Source organism: Lissotriton helveticus, chromosome 1_1 (genome assembly GCF_964261635.1).
Source record: "Lissotriton helveticus chromosome 1_1, aLisHel1.1, whole genome shotgun sequence".
In the NCBI taxonomy this organism is placed as follows: Eukaryota; Metazoa; Chordata; class Amphibia; order Caudata; family Salamandridae; genus Lissotriton; species Lissotriton helveticus.
In genome coordinates, this window is record NC_136057.1 from 845,081,249 (window position 1) to 845,105,231 (window position 23,983).

Consider the following 23,983-nt stretch of genomic DNA (forward strand, 5'->3'; position numbering starts at 1 on the left):
CCCAGATTGATCAGTTGTTAGAAAGAAGATATGCAGACGTATTATCTATATAGTCTTTCCCATTCTTCTCGGCTATTTAAACCATGTGTAAATGTTTTAAATTTACACATAAAAAACTGTTCCCTCATCTTCCATTTTTTGTCTAGATCTCCTCCTCTTTTTGACATTTCTTTTTTTCCAGTACACACCAGCGTAAGTCTTCTACTCTATGTTTACGCTGGCTCCAGTGATCAGTGAGTGGGGCATTACACTTATTAGTCTTTATGGCCGACCTGTGTTCAATAAGGCGAACCCGAATTTCCCTACTGGTCTCACCCACGTATCATAATTTGCAGGGACACATGATTAGATAGATTACATTCTTAGATCTGCAGTTAAACATCTCTTTGAATGTATGCTCTATATTATTCATTACAATTTTCTGCCCTGTTATCACTGACTTACAGTTAGAGCATGTGCTGCATGGAAATTTACCAATTATTTTGCTATTTGTGTCGATACTTCTCTGTTGAACTCCACTCTTTTCTCTATATGTTTTCACTAATCTATTTCTGATACTTCTGTGTTTTTCTATTTTTGCTAAGTTCTTATCCTGCAAGAGACTCCAATTTCTTTTTATTATATTTTTGATTTTGTTACTGACTGTAGAGAAGTTAGTGACAAAAGTTATTTTATTCAGGTGTGATTTTTCTCTCCTATTGTCCTCAAATAAGGAATCACAATTATAATATTTTGCTCTTTTGTAAGCCTGTTTGATAATTCTATTAGGGTAGCCTCTTATTGACAGTTTCTTTTTAAGGTTCTCTGTGTGTTTTTCAAAATCCTTTCTGTCAGAGCAGTTTCTGTGTAAACGCAGAAACTGGCCAAAAGGAATATTATCCTTTTGGCACTTGGGATGATCACTATTGTATTGCAGCATGGTGTTTCTATCTGTAGGCTTCACAAAAAGATCCACAGTAAGCTGGTTCCCTTTGTTTTGTATTGTAATATCCAAAAAGGCATAGTAATGCTGACTCATAGTAGAAGTAAATTTTAAATTCGGATCCCCACAGTTTAGCCAATCAATGAACTCATACCATGGGGATAGGAATGAACTGAATGAGGTCCTGTTTGAAGCAAGAGAAGGAGGAGAAGTAGCGGAGGTCTTTAGGGAGAGAGTTCCAAATCTTAGGAGCGTTACCTGAGAAGGACACTTCCTGGGAGGACTTCTTCATCCTAGGAGGTATGAGAAGGAGTGAGTTGGAGCTTCTCAGTGCCCGGCCTCTTCCTGCTCTCGATACTCGGCTTCTAGGTTATTGGGGTTCTTTGTATGCAGGGCTTTGTGGGTGATGCATGCTGTCTTGTAGATGCACCTTCCTTCAATAGGGAGCCAATTGAGACTTTTGAGGGCAGGGGAGATGTGGTCAAATCGTTTGTAGAGTGCTCTTTTGGCTGTGTTGTTGATGTGCTCCTTCATTGGCATTTTTTTCTCCTGGGTGATACCCAAGAACTTTACGGAGGTAGACAGTGAGGGAGGGCAGTTTAGCACGTCCAGATTTTTGAGCCATTTATGCATAGGTAGGGGTTTATTTTTTGGCGAGAGAAGTAGTATTTCAGTTTTGTTGGGGTGCAGCTTAAGGTGGTTGGTGGGTTTGTATCTTGATTAGTATAAGATTAAGGTGTCTGATGTCGCTGGGTGATTTTAATCTATAGTAGATGTGCATGTTGTATGCATAATGGTGATATTTAATCCCAGCTTGGTTCAGAATAATTGTGAGGCGTGCCATGAAGAAATTGAAAAAGGCTGGCGAGACGAGAGAGCCTTGAGGTACACCTTGTGGTACTGAAGCAGGATTTTAGAGACCATCTCAGGACTGTGCCACTTATACCAGTGAGGTTTTTGAGGGTCTCAGGTAGAGCTGGATTGTGAACTGTATCAAATGCCGCAGTTAAGTTGAGTAGGATTAGGATGTAGGAGTCACCTTCATCTATGGATCTGTGAAAGTCATCAGATATACTGAGTTTAGCAGTTTCAGTGCTACAGCTTTCCTGAATCCTCATTGGAAATTGTTGTGGAGGTTGAATTCCTCTATGTGGTGGCTGAGTTGCAGTAGGACACATTTCTCCAGTGTTTGGCTAGAAAAGGAAGGTTGATGTTGGGTCTGAGGTTATTGGTATATGTGCTAATGTAACTGGCAGACAATCAAGGGTCCCTTCCCCCTGCGATGGAAAAACTCAATCAAGAGTGTGTACTGGAGGCCCTTTTTGTGACATGGATTGAGACTCCGAGCGAGGGCATTACCATGTCTACCCTCCTTGTTGAGTGTGTCTCCTGTCAGCCCACCAGGCGTCAAAGGCCTGTCTGTGGTGGTAGAGATTTAATTCATAGTGGCTAGGTAAGCCTTTTACTACCTGCCTACTGGCTGATTCCTCCATGTTAAAAGTGGTCTGCCAGTCTGAGTGGTCAGTTTGTGTCTGAGTTCAAGGTAGATTCCCATGTCGCAAGATCCACTGAGACACAAACATTACAACCTACTCGCCCCATCTACAGCTGGTGCTGCCTATGCTCACCTGATATGCACAGTTCCGCGGATTCCAGCTGCATACCATCCGGTTGGGCTGGTGTGAAACAGTGGTCCCTGGACGAATGGGGCCAACCACCACACACCAAGTGAGCAGAGCAGTCCTGCAAAAGGTATCAATGCAAATGTTACTCTGTGCTGCAAGGTGAGCCTGAATTGTGGAGCTGAAGCAAGAACCAAACCACAAGATGAAGGGAAGCTGACAACCCCTAACAGTTCCATTACCCTCTAAATGATTTCCTAAAGCTCCATGCACATTATAGGGGCAGATTGTGGCACAAAGGGCAGCTCACAAGGTTGTCTTATAGGAGTAGCTTAGGCTACCCCTACAATAAATGAAGGTTAACGTTAACACTCACTGTCATTTTGTGTTTCTGAACCTTGGCTGTAAATATTCATGCTTGGCATATTCCTGCCATCTAATATTGGGCTTGGATGTTTGCAAGTTGATTCTTTTCAAAGAGATGTGCTGTGACTTCTTCCTTAGTGGGGAATGCACATGGCCACCAACTCCATGTTAGTTTGCTTTTTTTCCGTCTTTGGGTTTAGAGGTACACATAGAGGGCTCTGAAGGTTTTCGTGTTATCAACATGTTTTCTGGGCCCACAAATTTCCATTTGGACACAGACTTATCAGAAGAACCAATGCTGTTTGACAACGGTTTGTTGTACGCCATCAACAGATACTCGTGTAGAACCAGTGTCAGGCGCTTGACGCCCTGGTTGCAGGGAACCTTCCTTCAGGGACTGTGCATCGTCCTTTCGACTTTGGCTCCATAGAAGCAGACCCGAAGGGGGTGATGGAGTGGACACTCATTCAACATTGCCTCTCGTTCAACTCAAAATACTTGTGATTAGAACATCACAACATCTGTAACATGTGTCTTACTCTTGACCATGACGACAACTCCTGCGAGTCCTACCTCACATTCCACTTGAAGAAGACTGTTATAAAGAAGAATAATGCGATGACATGTCTTGTAGAATAGGATCACAGCTTTATTAGATGTTAGTCAGATCCATTGTAAAGCCCCACCAGGAGCAGGCTCTCCACAGCTCAGCCCTTCCACACTAACTGACATACTCTTCCAAACCAAACATTATCAACATTCCATTTGACATCATCAGTGGTTGAGCAGCAGGGAGAGAACTTCTGCAGGGAGGATGTATTAATTAAAGGTACATTATAACAAAGACCATAAGGTATCAAAAGGAAAGGTGCTAGACACATCGCAAAATGCACCAATAGACATCCTCCTACACCCCAGACATCTTCAGAGAAGAGGACCCCTTTGGCACCAAAGAAAGTGAGGAGGCCAGCCGGTCCAGCGTTCCCAGCAGCCCAAGCTTCACCCAAATAAGAGACAATTCCCTCAAGCGCATCAGACCACTGGAAGGATATCGTTGAGCCAGTACTGAAGACCAGCAACCCTCACATGAAGACTACACCCATGGTCATAAGTATACCACCCGGCTCTGAGATGTGTGCTACCAAGCTATTGTCAATAAAAAGGTCCCACACCAAAGTAGACTGTCTCTCGTGCTAGAGTCTGGCATTGTGCCCTGAGCACAGACACAAAAGATTGCCCCCTCCAGGGCCCTCGCTGCGTTCGAGCTCCAATTGACACCGAGGGAAGGCTTCAGAGGGGACCACGGTTCCACTCATGGTTGTCGACCGATACTGGTCAACGAGCCCCCACCAACTCCACAGGTGTCAAGCCTTCATGCTCAAAAACCATGATGATGCGGAAGGTGACGCCAAGAGCTTCAGAAGGATCACCAGTTCTAACTCTTATGTGGCACCCCCACCTTCTCCTCCATACCCCCATTTTCCTTTCTTTTTCAGAAGACTAAGCACTGGCTGTACAACATTAAGTTATTAGCATGTGAGCTTAAGTTAGTGTATTGAGTTTCCATTCTTATTTTATTTTAAATGTATTTCTATTTTCATTTTAACACATAAACCGTGGATGGCATTACAGTGACGTACCACTCGCACCAGCATCTTCTTTGAGTTTCCAGTCCTTAACCCCACAGCACCTCCCTGAGTAAGTCTTGGACTTCTCAACTTCGCTACCATATGGGTCAATTGCTACATGATTGTACTTGGTGCTCAGTTTTGGTCCCAATAGTAAAATTAAGTCCCACACTAGTTGTTAATGGCCTGGTTGGCTAGTAGACCCTGTCTGCAATTGGACTTCTGAAAAAAAATCCCACACCAGGTGAAAGGGCAGCATTTCCACTGAAATGGGCACCCGGTCACATCACATACTAGGGTATCAAATTGGCTTTGATGCTGACCTCGATTTAAATACCCACAACTTCTGCAGGACTTCTGGAAGGAGCGCCAATCCTGGCAGAATTGTACCACGTTGTAACTTAGCTGGAGACCAGCAGTCAAAATGACACCACTGTTGAGTATCATATATGTATTCAAAATGCTCCTTTTGGGCCCATCCTGATAGCATTCCACTGGCCCGTTTGCTCTCAGTATTAGGTGAAAGAATTGTTAGAGTAGTGATCAACGCTCATGACATCGTACTGTTAGGTGTAGCTCCTTTTCGGTTAGAAAATAAATAATTATCTTCTGAGCATCACCTAATTAATTTGCATCCATTGTTTAATATAAAAAAAACCTATGTAAAGGTGTTCTTTAGGCTAACTAATTCTAATCGTTTTCCATTAACTCTAAATAATCAAAACTTCAAAGTGGTCAATGGTTGTATCTATTTAAAATTTACTTTTAGGAAAAAAACATTTCACAGTGAGGTTGTGAAAATGCAGGCCGCAAAGATGATATCCGTGTGTAATGGCTTGCTCGACCGTTATGGCGTGCTCTATTTTGTCAGCTTTGTGGATAAAAAAAAATCAAAACACAGCTTGTAATGTACACCAATAAAATCCCAGTGATTTTGCTATATCATATCAAATAACGTAAGATCACTACTTACCCCATTATACATTTGGTTTAGAGCTCCTTATGGAAACACTACAATGAGTCCATACAATATAATAAATCAATTAAACCAAGTTTTGACTCCTAGAAGGTTGGGCCACAACTTTTGACAGTGTAAAATGCTGTGGATACATTTATGAATGTTAGCTTTAATGAACGTCTTTGAGCCACAGCATGTCTAGCTAACAAGATCCAGACAAAGGCTAGTTCCCAGCCCTCCTTTGAAGCCACACTGGGCCCTGGCTAGAATACCATAAGCAACACAAAGGCACCGTAATACTCCAACACATCTACCGTTTTATGCCAACACATCAATTGTCATACGTAAATGCACATGCTGTCACGTGCTAATACGCACAAAAGCATACATCCACACAACCAACATCATAAGCCAACACACACCAGTACAACCAACATCATATCTCCACACAACCAACATCATTCGGACACACAGCTAACAACTTGTACCAACACACCCAACTTCCTAGGCCAAAAAACTACCATCATATGCCAATGCATCCACCAGCACAAGGAACATCGGGGTCAATGCACTGTGGATTATATGCCAACATATTATTATTATTATATTTGGTTTTGTACAGCGCTCAGCTACCCGTAGGTTTCCCGGCGCTAAAATCAACTTAGACAGAGGGGAGAGCAAGAAGGAAGCTTACATATTGAACAGCCAGTGTTTCACTTGTTTTCGGAATTTGAGGTAATTGGGTTCTTTTCGTGACTGAATGGGGAGAGAGTTCCAGAGTGAAGGGGCCAGCCAGGCGAATGAACGGCCTCCCATTCTTGCTTTTTTAATTCTAGGCACTGAAAAAAGGTGTTGATTAGATGAACGTAGAGTGCGGGGGGGGCAGTGATGATGGACCAGAGAGGTGAGATATGGTGGGGCCAGGCCATTGTTTATTTTGTGCATAATGCAGAGGGCTTTAAATTTTGAGCGATTTTCAATGCGAAGCCAGTGAAGTGAGCGGAGAGCGTTAGAGTTGGGGGAAGTGTTGGGTAGTTTACAGAGCAACCGAACTGCCATGTTCTGAACAGTTTGAAGCTTTCGGGTTACCTCTTTGCTAGCGCCCAGGAGAAGGATGTTACTGTAGTCCAGTCTCGAGGTGATGAGAGCCTGGACCACCGTTTTCTGGGTATCCACTGGTAGCATCCATATGATCTTGCGTAGCCATTTGATAATAGTTATACAGGTGGAAGAGGTTTTGATCACATGGCTTTTCATGGATAGCTGATCGTCAAAGATCACTCCTAAGTTGCAAGCTGATTTAGAAGGAGCGGGTGGCATTCCCATTTGAGTGGGCCAGTGTCGGGGGCCCCAAAGAGTTGTGTTATGCCCGAACAGCAGAAGTTCTGTTTTTCCCCCATTCAGTTGGAGTTTATTGTCCAACATCCAAGCTGCGATGCTGCTTAGTCCTGAGCGAAGGGTGGAGGAGGTGGCGTGAGGGTCGGAGGAGAGGGAATAGATGATCTGGGTATCATCTGCGTAGGAGTATATTGTGAGCCCGGCTTGCTCCGCAATAGACGCCAAAGGTCTGACGTATAAATTGAAGAGTAAGGGGCTCAAGATGGAAGCCTGTGGGACTCCATACGCAGACGTGAAAGATTGGGAAGCAGATGAGGAGGAAAAAACTTGGAAGGTGCGGTTGGATAGGAAACTGACAAGCCAGTTGAGGGCAGATCCGGTGATGCCTGCTGAACGGAGGGCATTGATGAGGATAGAGTGGGAGACCGTATCAAATGCGGCACTCAAATCCAGCAAAATGAGAGCCACAGTTTCCCCTCTGTCAACTCGGAGACAGATGTTTTCCGAGACTCCCAACAAGGTGGATTCTGTTGAGAAGCCGGATCTGAAGCCTGACTGAGATGGATGTAAGATTCCTCGTGACATTTGTCCACAGCGGAAATTATATGCTAGCACACCCACCATCATATGCCAGCCCCCCACTACGATAAGAACACACAACTAATATCAGATGCTAACACACCAACCATCATACATCCACGCAATCACCATTATAATTTCCAACACTCAATCATATGCTAACACACCCACTATATCATCAGTCATACAACCAGCATCATACACCAACACAAACCCACCATAATATGGCAACAAGCCCCCCGTCATACCTGCGTACAGTTTCCATCATATGGGAACACCAAAACACACAAGATGATGGACGAATGTTGCACAATGGCAAAACATTCACCCCCAGTCACAGATCTGGGGTTAAACCATCGTTAGTTTGCTCACCAAGCCACCCCAGTTCAGACATGGCCATATGAAAATCAGTCTTGACCCTGTGCCTCATGAGAACAGTCCAGCCCGAACTGCCAAGCCATGTCTTCCCTGGACCGGAATCAAGCATCCTAGGACCGGTTTCTGGCTATCAGCCGTCTTCAGCCAGGATAGCTTGACTCCAGTGGCTTAGTGAGCATTCTGTCCATCAACTGTTGTTTTTGCATTTGTCACCCCGAGTGGGACGGGTAGCTCAGACGTGAGTCCTGTACTCTCCATGCCACTGGAATCAAGCTATCCTGGCCAACATGCTTCCACACTCTCACCATATTAACCTAGACCAACACACATACCCATAATTATATGTCTCGACAACCAAAAGTATACTTCCCATATTGGGCAACAACACATCTAGGTCAATAGGCCCACAAAAATCAAAATAAGTACATACACCTGGTCATCCACCCCTGTATGGGTCGGATCCTTGCCCGCCCTTTGGTGTCTGCCGTTGTTCTACCCTCTAAACGCCAGCTGACCTTAGAGAAAGCCTTGGCCATTCAGATTCCACCAAAGCAGTGCAAAAAGGTGGAAAAGGCTACCAGCCTCTTGCCCCATGCAAAATCATCCCCTCACCCTGTTCCTCAGCCTTCACCTTCCCCACCTGTTTCTCACTGACACGGGTGGGCATGGGGGAGGGGAAGACACATTTGACACCCCTACACAGGGTGACTCATGGAACTCCTATGACACAGAAGCACTAGGGGACGCAGACCCCTGACCCGTACCCTGCCCGTCTCTCCCCTCCAGATCATTCCACGTCCTATCAGGAACTCAGTGGTAGACCTCCTAATTTCAGAAGTTGGATGTTCATACATAGGCCCTAGAGAAGCCCTCTCCTCCACTCACCCCTCTACTCAGAACCTCCTCATGCTTAAGGGCATGTTACGCCACACGCACAACATTTCTAAGGACCCTGTCCAATCTAGGGTCATAACCCCTGGGGTGGTTTAAAAATATAAAGCCCCCCCTACTGACCCTATCTACATTTGTGGAGAACTCCAGCCTGACTCTCTAGTGGTTACTACTGCTCGTAAGCGAGCCAACTTGCAGGCCAGCGAGGGTGCCCTGCCACATGAGAAGGAGAGTAAGATGCAACAGACAAAAGGTTGACCGCGCAATTGGCCAACCAATGGCGTATCGCCAGTTATATTGGCATTCTTTCAAGATATGATCATGCCCACTGGGACGAGCTGGAGGAGCTCCTACAATACCTCCCAGAGGAGCACAGGGAAAGAGCACATGAAATAATCTGAAGGCAAGCAGATATCAAACACTACTATTTGCTGTGCCCTAAATGCTGAAGACACCGCTGCCAGTGGTGGGAGGGGTCAGTTCCAGCGACCTTGCTCCGTATCTCTGGCTTCAGTCCGGAAGTTCTGTAGAACGTGTTGAACATGCCTTTTGATGGCCAGCATCTCTTTGGCTCACAGGTGGACAAAAGTCGATGGGCACACTTCAGACACCTGCTTCCCGGCTACTTTCGCCGCTCACCCTATCATGGATACTCAAGACCACCTCCCCTGAAGCCTCTATGTCCTACCAGTGCACCCAGGGACAACAATCCTTTCCCAGGGATTACTATAGAGGGCCTTACAGGGGCAATAATTCTAGAGGCAGAAGTAAAAGTGGCTTCCCCAAAGGAGCAGCAGCCTTGACTTGCCTCTTCTAAGCCACTCCACCTCGACCACATAATACCGGTCGAGGTGAGCCTCCAAGGCTTCTTTCCCAGGTAGCGGACCAGTGGGTGCTGGGTATTATCCAACATGGTTGTCGTCTCGGGCTCACTTCCACGCCACCCACTATTCCACCTCAGAAACGCATACTCTCCCAAGAACATCAAAGGCTTCTCAGAGAGGAGGTCCAAGCGCTCCTTCTCAAAGGAGCTATAGAACCCGTCCCCTACCATCAGCAAGCCAAGGGAGTGTACTCTCTGTACTTTCTAATACCCAAAAAGGATAGGTCCCTCAGACCCAATATGGACCGCAGGCCACTAAACAAATACATCCTTTCAGAGCGCTTCCATAGGTTTCATCTCCAGGATGTCAATCCGCTTCTCCAGCAAGGCAACTTCATGACAACAATCAACCTGAAGGACGCCTATTTCCACATATCAATACATCTGGCACGTAGCCAATATCTCGTTTACAGCATGTCCATCCGACTCTATTCAGACAACACTATGAGGAAGCAAGATACATTTTCAAGGTCACTCATTTGATTTTGGCTATGGCCTCTGGAATGATTGCAGTGACCGGCAAACTAAGGGGACAGCTGATGCGAGCATTCTAGTGGATTCACATTGACCATGTTCTCTCAGGCATATTTAGCCTGGGGGAGCACCACAGATATTCTCCCCAATGCTAGACATTTGCATCCAGGTTCCTTGGCCTAATTCCAGAAGCAATCATCTTTTGATATTTGAATCTAACTTTTTTCTTTATGTTATTCTGTCTATTTTACTACTGTCAAAGCTTCTTTTGAAGCACAGGAAGATGATCAATCAGGTGTCTGTGCAGACATCTGAAGCTATTGATGATGCCTTCACTGTTTTGAGAGAGATTGTACATTCAGATGTGAAAGCCTCATGTGCCCTGTACTGAAACTAATTCTACATTTTTTTGTAGGGAAGCAGAGTGATCCACAATTGTAACAGAAACTATGACCATGTGGTCTTCTTTTACCTAGATCCAAGTCTCCAGTTTTTAATCTACTTTTTGGCGGCTATGACTACCATATAACAGCCCCTATGCCAATATTATTCAACATTTCATAAATTATATTTTAGTAAGACCTCCTTTTTTATTTCTTTAAAAAGGCATTGCAGATTTACTGGCAATGTCGGACTGTAAAGCTCCGTAGAGCCTTAAAGTGGTATTGTAAGTGTTAAAATGTGAGTTTTTATAGGATTTGTTTTTCTTAAAATGAAAAGTGTGTTCTGGAGTCCTGTGTATTGGTGGAAATGATTTGTTTGTTTATAAATTAAAAGAAGATATTAATGTTGGTGAAGTAGAATTACAGGTAAGTAAGAGAAATAGATGCCTCTGATCTTTGACAATTATAAAAGCTTTTAATATTATCCGGAATAGTAGAGGGAATGCAACAAATATGTCTGCGCAACAGTCTTAAGTTTTGTGTGGTATGATTAATTCATCTAATATTTCCAGACTTGAACAAAAAATTGAAAGATAATGTTGGTTTGCATTAAAATGCAAAGGAAATCTCTGTTTGGAGTTGAAATAATGTAGGTGAGGTATGGTTATTTTCTCACCAAAGTAAAGTAATTCAAACTCTGTGTGTGATTTGTCACTGTTGTACAGAATGTAGATTGCATCCATCTTTCCTGGGAGACGCCTTCTTCCCCCAGCGGAAACATCCTCGAATATTCTGCTTACCTTGCTATCCGTACAACCCACCTACTTGAGAATCCACTTCAGCTTGTGTTCATGAAAATTTACTGTGGACTCAAGACCTCCTGCACTGTAACAACAGCACAGCTTGCAAATGCTCATGTTGACTGTTCCTCCAAGCCTGCAATTGTCTTCCGAATTTCTGCAAAGAATGAGAAAGGCTATGGGCCTGCCACACAAGTTCGATGGCTTCAAGGTGAGCAACATACAGAATGTCATTACTTTAGCATTCAGATTATCATTAGAAGCAGGGTTTTAATAAATGCAGAAGCATCCATCCAGTGTTTCCTGTACATACTTCATAAAATATAATCGCTGACATTCCGGGTTCCCCAAGGCCCGTATATGAGCCTCATTGGTAAGTCTCGTCCCAGTTCATCAAGACTGATATCTTGGACTAGCATGTCAGATAACATGAGAGTCGTTTAACCCTGCCTTGGTTTCAATTATTGTGTGTCTGCTGGCTTCCATCCCAGCAGACACACTCTTCTTGTTCTTTCTGTTGGCCATTAATATTTTTCGGAGTTGAGTGCTCAATTTAATTTTTCAGTCTACTTTTTTTCTGTGGTCAAGGATTCTCTAGACCTCCTTCTTCCTTGAATTCCTGAACATTTAGTGTACCTACTTTACAGCATGCAAGAGCTTTTCACAGCTGTTTTTATTTACTCAGCAGATCAGCTCGTGTCCTGAGCTCTTGCCATTAACAAAGTTACTTATGAGCTTTTTGATTTGCTTTCTGGATATATTCTGAAAATCTAACATTTTGTTGGGCAGTTTCACTCTGCGTTTTCTGGACACCATTTTATGCAAACAAGTAAAAAAATAAATCACACCAGTTCTCAATCTATAGATTGTTGGAAAGCACAAGCAGTTCTCTTGCTGATGGTATAGGAATCCCATCTGGACTATCGCCCTTTATTACCAATCATTTGCCATTTGTACCTGTTCAGATATCCACTGGTTTATAATGTATTGTCAACAGCTTTGGGCGTATTCTCCAATTGTTTGCAATAGACTTTGGTGTTAAGCAATATTTTACTTTGAAACACCACTGTGAAACCCACATCACTTGCTCAGCCTTTACCGTGTTTAGTATGGAGCATTCATTGCACTCCAAGCTTTAGTGATTCACAGACGGTGAACTATATAACTTTGAACATGCACAGCCACATTTGCCTCAAGGACTTGCCTATGACTATGGTGTTATTAGTGTCATCAGTGATGTCATGTAACATGTTGTGAGTGATGTAATATGTGAGGTCATAAGCAGTGCATGGTGGTACACGAGTTATAGTTAGCTTAGTAAACCTTTGCTTTGTTGAGTGAATTTCTAGGTTTTTTTCTTGGACCTAAGGTAATATCCAATTACCATACCTAAGTATAACATCACTATAACATTTGTTTAAAAATATATATATTTATCTACCAAAATATTAATATTTCAAAATTGGGGTGCTGTTACATGATTAAGAAAATGGTTAGGCTGAGTAAACAGATTTGGAAAGCGGATGCTGTACTTATGCAGGCACCTTTCATAAACTAATTTTAGCCTCTTTCTAAATACTTTAGGCCACAAATTACTAAACCCACACCTCCCCTCACATTGTAACTCTATGGCTTCATGCCTGCATTAGCATCTCAGTATTCATTTACTTCAGCCTACTGTTCTAAATTCAACTGCTCCTATTTCTTTAAAATGCCATTCAGGTGTGCTTTACATCATGCTAGCACTATAGTTGTTCATTAGAACTCTGTGGTGACACTGCAGTTGATTACTAAGGAGTTAAGTGACCGACTGCTGCTAATGTTGGTAGTACTTGCTTGATCCTGCATTTTGTAATGTTTTACCGGAATGGAGATGCTTGCAAACTCATAGAAAATGTAACCTCATTTTAGTTTGCTGGAGCACTAACAATGATTTCTATTGACAAAGAAAACCCCTCATTTTGTTCATTTCTGGAGGAAATATTTTGTTTTACAGCTTTGATTCCATTGAGATGGCTTTAGGTTTGCCACAATTTTGTCATAAATACAGAATGTAAGCGCTTTAGTTGTTCATTATAACATTGTGGGAAGCTGCAGTGAACACTGGGGAATCAACTGACAGGCGGCTGCTGCTCTCTTGGAAGTACTTGTTTAACTCAGAATATCAGGCTTTTTTCTCACATTTCTGTGGGTACACTGGACCCCCCTAAAATGTATCTTCAGAAGTTGCATTGATCGAGGACTCTGATAACCTTGAATCACGAGGCAGTGTGTCACAGTGACACGTTCAGTCAGCATTTCTAAATTCCGTTAATAAAGAAAGGAATGACTCAGAAAGTGAGTTCTAGAGCGGCATTTAGAAAAACCTTGGAAGGTTTATTATAACGTTTTAAAGTTACAATGCAAAACTAGTAAAATGCATATGCAGCAAATATCATTTAAATCATTCATTGCCATGAAGAACTCCAGAAATCCTAAATAATAGTCAAAATTAATAACAGATTAAGCCTCAAATATTCAGCAAAATCAATAGGAAATCGGACAGCCTCCCTAGCAGAGACCAAAAAGATCTGGCACATCCCAAATTCAAGAGGTTATATAGTAATTTTCTCCAAAAGAAAGCATTGGAATTGCAGAATCATCACGATGTGAGCAAAGAATAACATTTTCAGCAAATCATATCATGGAACTATGACTTGTCATATAACCCTATCACTATAGCACTAACCGACTATATGAATATTGATTCAACCCCTTTAAACTGATGTCGTCCGGAGGTGTCAGAACAAAGTTACCTAAGCAGTTAACCATTGTGAATGAATGCAGTACCGTATGCGGGCATAAATGTTCTTGAAAATACGTTTCTAAAATTCTAGTAGACTTTCATCAAAATCGGTATAATTCAGAAATAATCAAATCCATATCTTGCTCATGTATTGTCTGACAGAAATACAAATCGAGATTAAACCTAATGATGTGACATTCCTTTTGGACATGATGGTGTTCAAGCCTAACTGAGGCAAAGGTAGCTAAAACAAGGAAAACACACTTTAATAGGTAAAAAACAGAACAACAATGGTGTACAACAATAACAGCACCTCACACACAGTTCTGTTCTGTCAAAACCTGGTGAACTTAATTTCCAGTACTAGCCATTGCATGCCACCACTGCCAAGCAGAAACTAATTTGAAACAATGAAGTGGAACAGTGCACCCAGAAATATATAAGTCCACAAATCTTAGGCTTTTGTAAAAAATGTTCTCTTTTTATTAAATTTCCATGTATTGCATAAAATCCATCAAAAGAACATCCAGCCAATGTGTTTAGTTCAAAAAACATTTGAACTCCGTCAGGGCTGAGAAATTCTGCACAGTCAAATGCTGGTTGACTTTCATGCCCGTGTCCTCATCTGTACAGGCGTCCAAAGAACTTTGTGACAACTTCGCCCATTTCTTCAATGACAAGATCTCAAAAATCTAACTATCACTGGGCATCAACAACTCGCACCTCACGAAGAGCATCCTTATTGCTGGGTTGCAAGATCTTTCTCATGGCTCCTCTCCCAATTCCTGGCTCAGCTTCCGTCCCGTCCCGTTCAAGAAACTGAGGTAAACACGCTGATCTCCACCTCCAAACCCTCAGCTCATGTCCTAGACCCCATTCCTCCCCTACTGACCAAAAAAATGAAGCACGCCTTTGCACCGCTCTGGAGCACAATCATAAATAGCTCCCTGAAAAAGTGAGTGGTTCCTGACTGCCTTAAAATGGGTCAAGTCACCCCCCTGTTGAAAAAACCCGGCCTAGATTTGACAGATCTGAACAATTTTAGACCTGTGTCCAACCTCCCCTTGCTCGCAAAACACTAGAAAGATGCGTACTACATCAACTAACACAGCACCTGGACAACATCAACCTCCTGGACCCCCACCAGTCTGGCTTCAGAAAAGGCTGTAGCACAGAAACCGCGATTCTCAACATCATGGACGATATACATGGATCACTAGACTCTGACCAATGCTGCCTCCTCATTCTCCTTGACTACTCTGCACTATTTGATACTGTTGATCACAAACTCTTCATAAGGGCTCTCCAAGAAAGAGCTGGTCTTGGTGAGGTAGTCCTAAATGGTTCTCCTCCTTTATTCACAATCGCACGCTAAAAAAATAAAAATAAAAAAACATCACTTCCGAACTCCAGCAAGTTAACAAGGGCGTCCCTGAAGGCTCGGTGCTCTCACCGCAACGCTTTAACATCTAAATGAAACCTCTCTCCAAACTACTCAGAAAAGCCAACATTCACTCCCACCTCTATACTGATCATACTCGTATCTATCTGGAAACTACCTCTCTCAAAGACATTCAAAGACTAAATGATGTCTTGAAAGATGTCCAACACTGGTTGACGAGCAACCACTTGAAACTAAATCCTGACAAGACTGAGACGCTCCTCATCTCGAACAAGGAAGATAACCCCCCAAATCACCGAATGGTTAAAGGCTATCGATGCGCAAAACGGGAATCTCACTCTAGCTGACTCTGTCAAATCTCTAGGAATCACCCTATACCCAAAACTGAACATGATGAGACACATTAAGAATTCAGCCAAAAGTGCGTTCCTTAACCTCAGACTACTGAACAAAATAAAACCCTACATTCCAACCAATGATCACAAACAGGCCACCCAATCTCTGGTACTGTCAAGACTGGACTATGGGAACGTAGTCCTAGCAGGAATTCCTAAATCGCATTTGGCTCCCATCAAAACAACGTTACATGCAGCCGCCAGAATGATCACCGGCATCAAGAAATTTGATCATATCTCCCCTGCACTCAAGGATTTCAAATGGCTTCCAGTCGAAATGCGAATTAGCTTCAGAACAGCCTGCCTAACCCATAAAGCCCTTCACACCGGCAAGCCCGAGTACCTGGCGAAAAAGTTCACAAAAGCCGGCCAATGCAGGAACCTGAGAAGCTCAAACTCCCTCCTACTCATCCCACCTAAAACAGAAGGAAAAGAATTGCAGACATCGCGATCTTTCACTGGAGGCGATCCCAAAATTTCCCCCGCACATCAGAACCATTCCCTCCTTTGTAGAATTAAAAAGCCAACTCAAAACCCTGTTCCTCAACCGCTCCCTAGGAAGTGGATAGCTTGGGACAGACAGCAAACATCGAGCTCTGCTCCAATTCTAAGACTCCGAAGAACCTCGAAGCCAAAAAATGTCCTGCACTACAATGTGTTGCTCCTTATTTTTGACGCTCGTCGGTTGATATGTCGCTCCTCTATCTTGTATATGATGATTATATGTTATGCACCTACTGTAAAGCGCTCCGATACCCCTGGGTCTGGACAGCGCTATAGAAAACTTCTTAAATAAATAAATACAAATAAATAAAACAGACAGTACTGGCGCCGGTTACTATTTTGGAAGTCAGGAAAGATGTGCTAGATCAGCTGGAAACTGACATGACCTTTGAGGAGTTATATAAAGCTACATTTGAAGTAGATCCAGGTAGATGCTTAGCAAAATTACTAAGCTGATCATCAAGGCAGATATTCAGCGGCTTTCAGGTAGCCCTATAGAAGGGTGAAATAGATATTGAGGTCTACTTACAATTGGTAGCACTGGGTAAAATTACCTCCACATTCCTTCTGACAGTCAAGGTCTAATATAGAATATAAAATAATGCAAAAATGTGACAACAGGCTGCAGTTTTGCTGCCAAAAGAGTGTAATTAGAGTGTGGTAGAGTGCCACACTCAATAAAACAAGGAAATGGACTGGAGGACACTCGACCAAAAGAGTGGTACAACGTATGTAACATATGTAATCAGCAGTTCACAATTAGTAGAGTGAATCAAGTACCAATTTATTCCAGTCTTGAAATTTCCAGTTACATAATTGTCAGCTTCTGCTGCAGAGTCTCTTTAATTACAGAACCTGCAATGCCATAAAGTATAACCAGACATTGATTCAGTAGTTGTCGAAAATTTTGTTGGAAGCAATGAATACATTCAAGACAAGTTTCGCTCATAGACTTTTTCAAGGCTGTCAAATACATACAACTGTAGTAATAAGCACAATTTTGTGGACCAAAGTGAAGGAAGAGATGGGAGGTTTATTATTACCAGAGAATGTGTGACAAATGTAACACAACCGTGGTAAGTGATAAAGATTAGTTGGAAAAAGGGGAAACCATAGACCAAGTTAGTCTTGCGATGGGTCACGAGAGTCTGTGAAACTTGCAGACCCGAAAGAGATGTCTCAGTAAATAACACCCGAGTGATAATGTCATAGGTGATAACCACATTGTGAAAGAAGAAAGTGGCGTAGGCATAAAACTATTACCCTTTCTCATAAAGTGCAGTCAAACAAAGAGAAAAAGGTAAAGCAGAGCAATTGAGTTTCCTTTTATTTGTTAAAAGAAGCTGGTCATAGGGAAGTAGTTATTGATGATTCAAAGATCTAAACAATGGAGTAAATACAATGTTAAGTGTATAGCCAGATGTTTTCAATAAATTGAATAATGTTTTAGGTAATCAATCAGTACTCACTGCAAAGCGTTGTGTACTTCTTATTTGGGAAATTGAAAAATTGTGGGGTTGCTGCAATTCTCAGAAATAATTGTGAGTTGTACTGTATAGGTGGGATAGGAACTTGCAGTAACAAGTTGATAACCTGTCAGAATTAAGCATTTGATTTTTGAAGGTTTTACTTCCCTAACATATGAATATGTACTGTGAGGGATCTTAATTTAGCTAACCAAATTCATGGCAAAAGGTCATGCAGCCCATGGCGGCTGTTTCTTTTTTTTTTTTTTTTACTTTTTATTATTATAACACAAGAGGGAAATATACATAGACATATCGGGTGTCAGGAAACAAAATACAGCATAGCTATAGATGGGCAAATGAAGGGACGAAATAATGTACAGCCATAGGCAACAGAAAAAACAAATGCAGTGCGAACCAGAGGCAAGCAATTGGATAGCGAAGACAGCAGACACCCATCAACAGCACCCGCCCACCAGGAATACAGGATGTACCGAACAAACACGTGACACCCGAATACGCTCAGTCAAGAATCAGGAGAATACGCCACAGCTCTTGTGAAGAAGGAAAGGGGAAATAGAATGGTCATAGAAAATAACAAAGGAAAAAAAAAAAAAAAAAACACAACCCCCCACCCTACACCCCTGCAGATGGCTACGACCTAACCCCACTAGCAGCGTGCCTGTCGCCCCCTAAACTACACCCCAAGGAAGGGAAAAAGTTGGAGGAGGAGAGTATAACAAGTCAGTACGAGCTCCCGGACTCCCATCCCCCGGCCAAAGGCAGACACCCCGTACCGTAACGTTAAGCAAGTTATAGCAAATCAAAAGACATGTCATAGGGGAGCAGCAAGCAGAAAAAGGACCATCCCGCCCGAATCCCGGCACCACAGAGGCATCAAACCCGTTCCGCACACAGCAGACAAAGAAATCAAACACTCAGAACCACGTCTGGCCTTCGCTCCCATAGCTATGACCCAGCAAAGACAAAGGAAACATTGCAGCAATGTCCAATCAAGTTCAGCCCAAACCCCCACGTTCCATCTCGTAGACCCCTTCCCCAGTATAAGTGAGTTGTTGCGATGAGAACACGGATCAATCTCGAGAATAACAATCAAGTAACATATGGAAATGCAAGTCATATAGTGCCACATGACGCTAGTCGTGATATTTATTTATTTATTTATTTTATTTATGGGCTTATTACGCGCCGGCATCACACCCGAAGGTGTATCTCCGCGCGGTGCTGTGAGGTGAACAGGTCGAAGAACTCCTCCTAGAATAGTACAGTCTTTAGGCGTTTCCTGAAAGCTGGGTGGCTCGGGCATTCTCTGAGGGAGAGGGGGAGGTTGTTCCATAGACGCGGACCCATGATGGAAAGGGCGCGGCCTCCCTGTCTGGTCTTATAATGTCTGGGAACCTGAAGCAACTGTTGGTTGGTGGACCTGAGGATGCGGGATTGACGGTGATAAACAAATTTATCCGCCAAGTAATGGGGTCCCAGATTGTGTAAACTCTTGTGTATCACACAGCAGATCTTGAATTCTACCCGTTTCCGGATAGGAAGCCAGTGAAGGGCTTTGAGGAGGGGGAGGGACGGAGTTCTGGGGGGGGTGTTGGTCACCAGCCGTGCTGCGGTGTTCTGCACCACCTGTAGTTTATTGAGCACTCCCTCATTGGCAGCTAAGAGTAGGCCATTACAATAGTCCAGGCGGCTCAAAACGAGGGCCTGGACCAGGGTCTTCCGAGTATCATCGGGTAGAAGGGGGAACACCTTCCGAAGGAGGCCAATAATGTGGAAGCAGGACCCTGCAGTGGTGCTGGCATGGTGAAAAAGGGTGAGGTCCTGGTCTAGACGAACCCCCAGGTTTTTTACTACCTGTTTAGGGAGCGGGGCCAGTCCCAGGCTTGAAGGCCACCAATCTGGGGTCCAGAGGATTTTCGCCTCCCCAAATAACATGACCTCAGACTTTCCCACGTTGCACTGTAGAAAATTCTTGGCCATCCAGCTGGCGATTGCAGTCATGCCGTTGGAGAAAGCTTGTCTTATCTCCGGGGTAAAGGTCTTAAAAGTGAACAGCAGCTGCGTGTCGTCAGCGTAGGAGATAGGCATAAACCCAAAGGACCTTGTCATGTTGCCCAGAGAGGAGACATATACGTTAAACAACGTGGGGCTAAGACAGGAGCCCTGCGGGACTCCTCTGATGATATTAGCCGAGGTGGAACTAAAGGAGCCCATGTTCACCTTCTGGGTGCGCTCTGAGAGAAAGCTGGTGAACCACGCCAGGGCAGATCTATCAATGCCTGTCTCCTTTAATCTGGTAAGGAGAATGGCGTGGGATATGGTGTCGAATGCTGCGGACAAGTCCAGCAGCACCAACACCACAGACAGCCCTCTGTCCAGGGACAGGCGTATGGCATCAGTAACAGAGAGGAGGGCGGTCTCGGTACTATGCCTAGGCCTGAACCCGGACTGAGAATGGTCTAGGCTGCCAGTCTGTTCTCCGTCAGTTTGCCGATGAATGGCAGAAGGGAAATTGGCCGCAGATTGGTCATGTCCGACCAGGGGATGGCGGTGTTCTTCCTGATAGGCTTGACCATGGCCTCCTTCCACATCTGGGGGACCAGTCCCTCTGACAGGGAGCGATTGATCACCGTCTGAATGCAGGGGCTAAGGACACTCCCAATGAGGTGCATGACACGGGCAGGTACGGGGTCTACTGGGCTGCCTGACTTAATGGTCCCAATCAGGGAGTTGACCTGGTCTATGGTGATCTCAGGGATGAATGATAGTGAGGCTGGGGCAGCGCAGACTGTTCCAGACTGGAGACTGGAAGAGGGGACATTTTCATCCGCGGATGTGCTTGATTGGGAGATATTTCGGTAAATGGCATCAATTTTATCCGAAAAAAAACCGGCCGTGTCATCGCACAGTTTTTGGGTTAGCACTTCTGCACTGTCGCAAGCGACAGGCTTGGTGAATGTGCAGAGCACCTGGTACAACATTTTGGGGTCGTTGCCGGCCCCAGAGAGTTGGGAGATAATGTGGGACTTACGGGCAGCTCTGATGTTTTTATGATAGAGTCTCATTGCTGAGCTATACCTGTCTCTATCAATAGTCCTGCGCGAGAGTCTCCAAGTTTTCTCCAACTTTCTGCAGGCTCTTTTCTCCGCGCGCAGTAAGTCTGAGTACCATAGTTCTTGTTTACGGTCCGACCGCTGATTGCAGCGTCTTAGGGGAGCGATCAAGTTGACCGCCGTACTCAAGGCATTATTGAATTTGGACAAGGCCAAATTGGGGGAGTCTGAGGGGAGAAAATCAGGAGGAATAAAGGCAGTTCTAAAGGAATTGGCGGACACCTTATGCCACTGCCTGCGCCATAACGGCAGGGGGACAGGGTTGGGGCGTTCCTCCAAGAGAGTGGGGAGGGAGAAGTTAATTATAAAGTGGTCGGTCCATTCCACCTGTGATGGGGGGTGACAAGTCAGGGAGTGAGAGTTCGATAGAATTAAATCAAGGGTATGACCGGCTTGGTGAGTCGGACCCCGGTTGCACTGTTTGAAGCCTAGGGCAGATAGGTCGGTCAACAGGTTGCGAGTTTCAGCGTTGTCAGATAGTTCGCTGTGGACATTGAAGTCCCCTAGGAGTACAAAATTAGTCCCTGATCTGATATGGGGGGATAGTGTCTCCAGGAGGATGGTCGAAGCCTCAGTGTAGGGACCCGGGGGGCGGTACACCAAGGCTCCCTTCCAGTAAGATAGGGGTGAGGAGCCAATTTTGAAAACCAGTATCTCAATGTCATCAGTACAGCATTGGTCAAGAAGAGTGACAGTAAAAGTATCTTTGTAGATTACCGCGACCCCACCGCCGGTTTTAACGGGGCGGTCAAGCCTAAGAATTTTGTACCCCGAAGGAACCGCCAAGGTGATAGCAGGGGTTTAAGCCAGGTCTCAGTGCAGAAGCAGTAGTCGGGGCGGTTTGAGTGTATTAAGTCCCAAACCTCCGAATGGTGCTTCGGGAGAGATCTAACATTACATAGTATGCTGTTACCCCTGGGGGGCAAGGGGTTGAGGTCCACAGGAGTTGGAGTGTCAGAGAAGGGGGGACCAGGGTGTGACTGAAAATGACAATGTTTGCAGGAGAACGGGCCCCCGGGACATGGGCCGTCATCCTGCGCGCAACCTTTAAGGGGAGGGTGCCACAGGTTGCGTAAGTCACTAGAAGAATACTTTAATCTATCCACTACTCTGCAGGTTGAGGCAGCAGAAGTAGAGTTCATGGCCCCTGGCCCCGTTCGGTCACGGACGGGCACAGACGGGCTCCTCTCTGGCTCGTCTCAGGCGCGACTAAGGCGCCCCCTGCGCGCAACCGCTGCGCGCTTGGGCGACGAGAGGGCTTAAATGCCCTGCCTGAAGTGATCTGCTAGAGCGCTAACAGCGCGAGAGTGTGGGTGGGGTCACTGGCTCTTCCTGTCCCGCCCTCCGGACAGGAATACTCATTATAAACGTGTCCCACTGGGCCACCAGCCACACAAACACCAGAAAGCACCGAAACATCCTCAGCCCTGGCCCGTGCGATCAATCGAACATACAGAGTCCAGCTGGCCGTCCGCCATTTTGGGTACTTCGGAAGACCAGGGTGACCAGGATAAATCAGCGGACTGCCCATGACGGCCGGGCGGAAACAACAATGTGCAGTCATAGTCAGTGTGGGAAAGTTCCTTGCACGACCATAAGTCCCCAATGCATGATATCTGGCACAGTAAGACCAATTCTGGGAGAAAAGGGAGGGGCCTCCCATAGATCCACAGCTGGAACGTCGGAGGCAGCATCTGGAGCCGAGTCCCCACCCACGGTGCAGGGCCAAAACCTTGGGGCCCCTCCTTACCGGTAGCAAGCAGCCCAGTAGCTATTGTGTGGTCCCGGTACTCCAGCATCTCCATGTCCGCCGGAGCAAACAGTACACTCCGCCCGGGTACAAGGCGTGACCCAGTGTCCCGCATCCGAGAGCAATCCCGCATTGTGTGTCTCGCAGCGTTAGTCAGGGCGTCCAGCCTTCTCCCCAGGTCGCGGGCAGTGCAATCAAGGGCGACACGCAGGGCACCAAGCGCCGCCATAACATCCCCAATCCCCGGCGCTGCTCTGTAGTCATGAGCCGCAGCACTCCACCTCGCAGGGAGCTCCCCGGCCGGCTGTGATTCCGCAAACAGGACGTCGCGCTCCAGAGCGTCCAGCCTGGCACCATCCTGTCGCCCACATAAATACGGCCGAGCCGCGACCAGAGGAGCGGCAGACGCCATGGCACTGTATACAGCAGCGTAGAGGCTGACTCGACAAACGCCAGGACGGCTATCACAAACTAGAGTCCTCAGTGCCCAGGCATAGCCCTCGTAATGCCCAAAATGGCGCCCACAACAACATCGTGAAAGAGAAAGGGAGCGTCTGTGCGGTACACGGGCAGGAAAAATGAAATATGAGCACCTGGGTCCACGATGTAACGCAAGCACTCGATCTGTGTGGCGAGCTGGTTAGCTGCGGCAAAGGTGATTAATTCAGTCCGTTTGTTCCGGCAGGCCGACTCCGCCCCGAAGCTGATGGCCACTGTGGTCGCGTCAGGGGCCGGCCATCTCGCGCACCCAAAGTCCCGGTTCCAAGGCTGTGCGGGGCCGGAGACCGAGCGAGGACAGTTCTCCGGTTCTACGACTGGTAGAGATCACGGGAGCATACCATCGGAGGCAGCATCATTTCCCCGCAGTGAAATTGTGACTCGGGTTCAGGATAAGTTGCAGGATGGGCGGGCAGGATAAGCGGCCATCACGGTCGCTAGCGTAGCTCCTCCCCCCCATGGCGGCTGTTTCGATAAGTAGCAGCTGATTTCTTACATCAGATTTTAATTAGGAGTATAATTAAAGGTTATTGCTGCTAAGAACAAAGGAAACCTATTTAGATAACTGGCGGAATTTAAACTGTGGAAAGTCGTTAAATTACGGTGAGCAGTGCTTACATATTGCTAGAACCCCACCATACCATTTCTGGGCTGAATTTTATAGACATAACCATTTTGTCAAATACAATATTTGTCATCGGAGCAGTAAGTGCTTACCGTTACGGGTCACAGACTCAGTGTTAGTAAACGCTGTATCAACGCCTGCTTCTATTCTATGACATTGCTGGTTCTGTCATTATAAGCACTTCATTGTATATGCCTCT

The 23,983-nt window shown here is 45.2% G+C and overlaps 1 protein-coding gene across 1 annotated transcript in view; it reads left to right on the plus strand.

Annotated features, from left to right (window-relative positions):
- HCFC2 (host cell factor C2) overlaps positions 1-23,983 on the plus strand; it is a 168,422-nt gene that overhangs the window by 138,075 nt on the left and 6,364 nt on the right. The window contains exon 12 of the mRNA XM_078674976.1: positions 11,148-11,433. Within this exon, the coding sequence (XP_078531102.1) occupies positions 11,148-11,433 (286 nt within the window). The remainder of the gene's footprint in view (positions 1-11,147; positions 11,434-23,983) is intronic.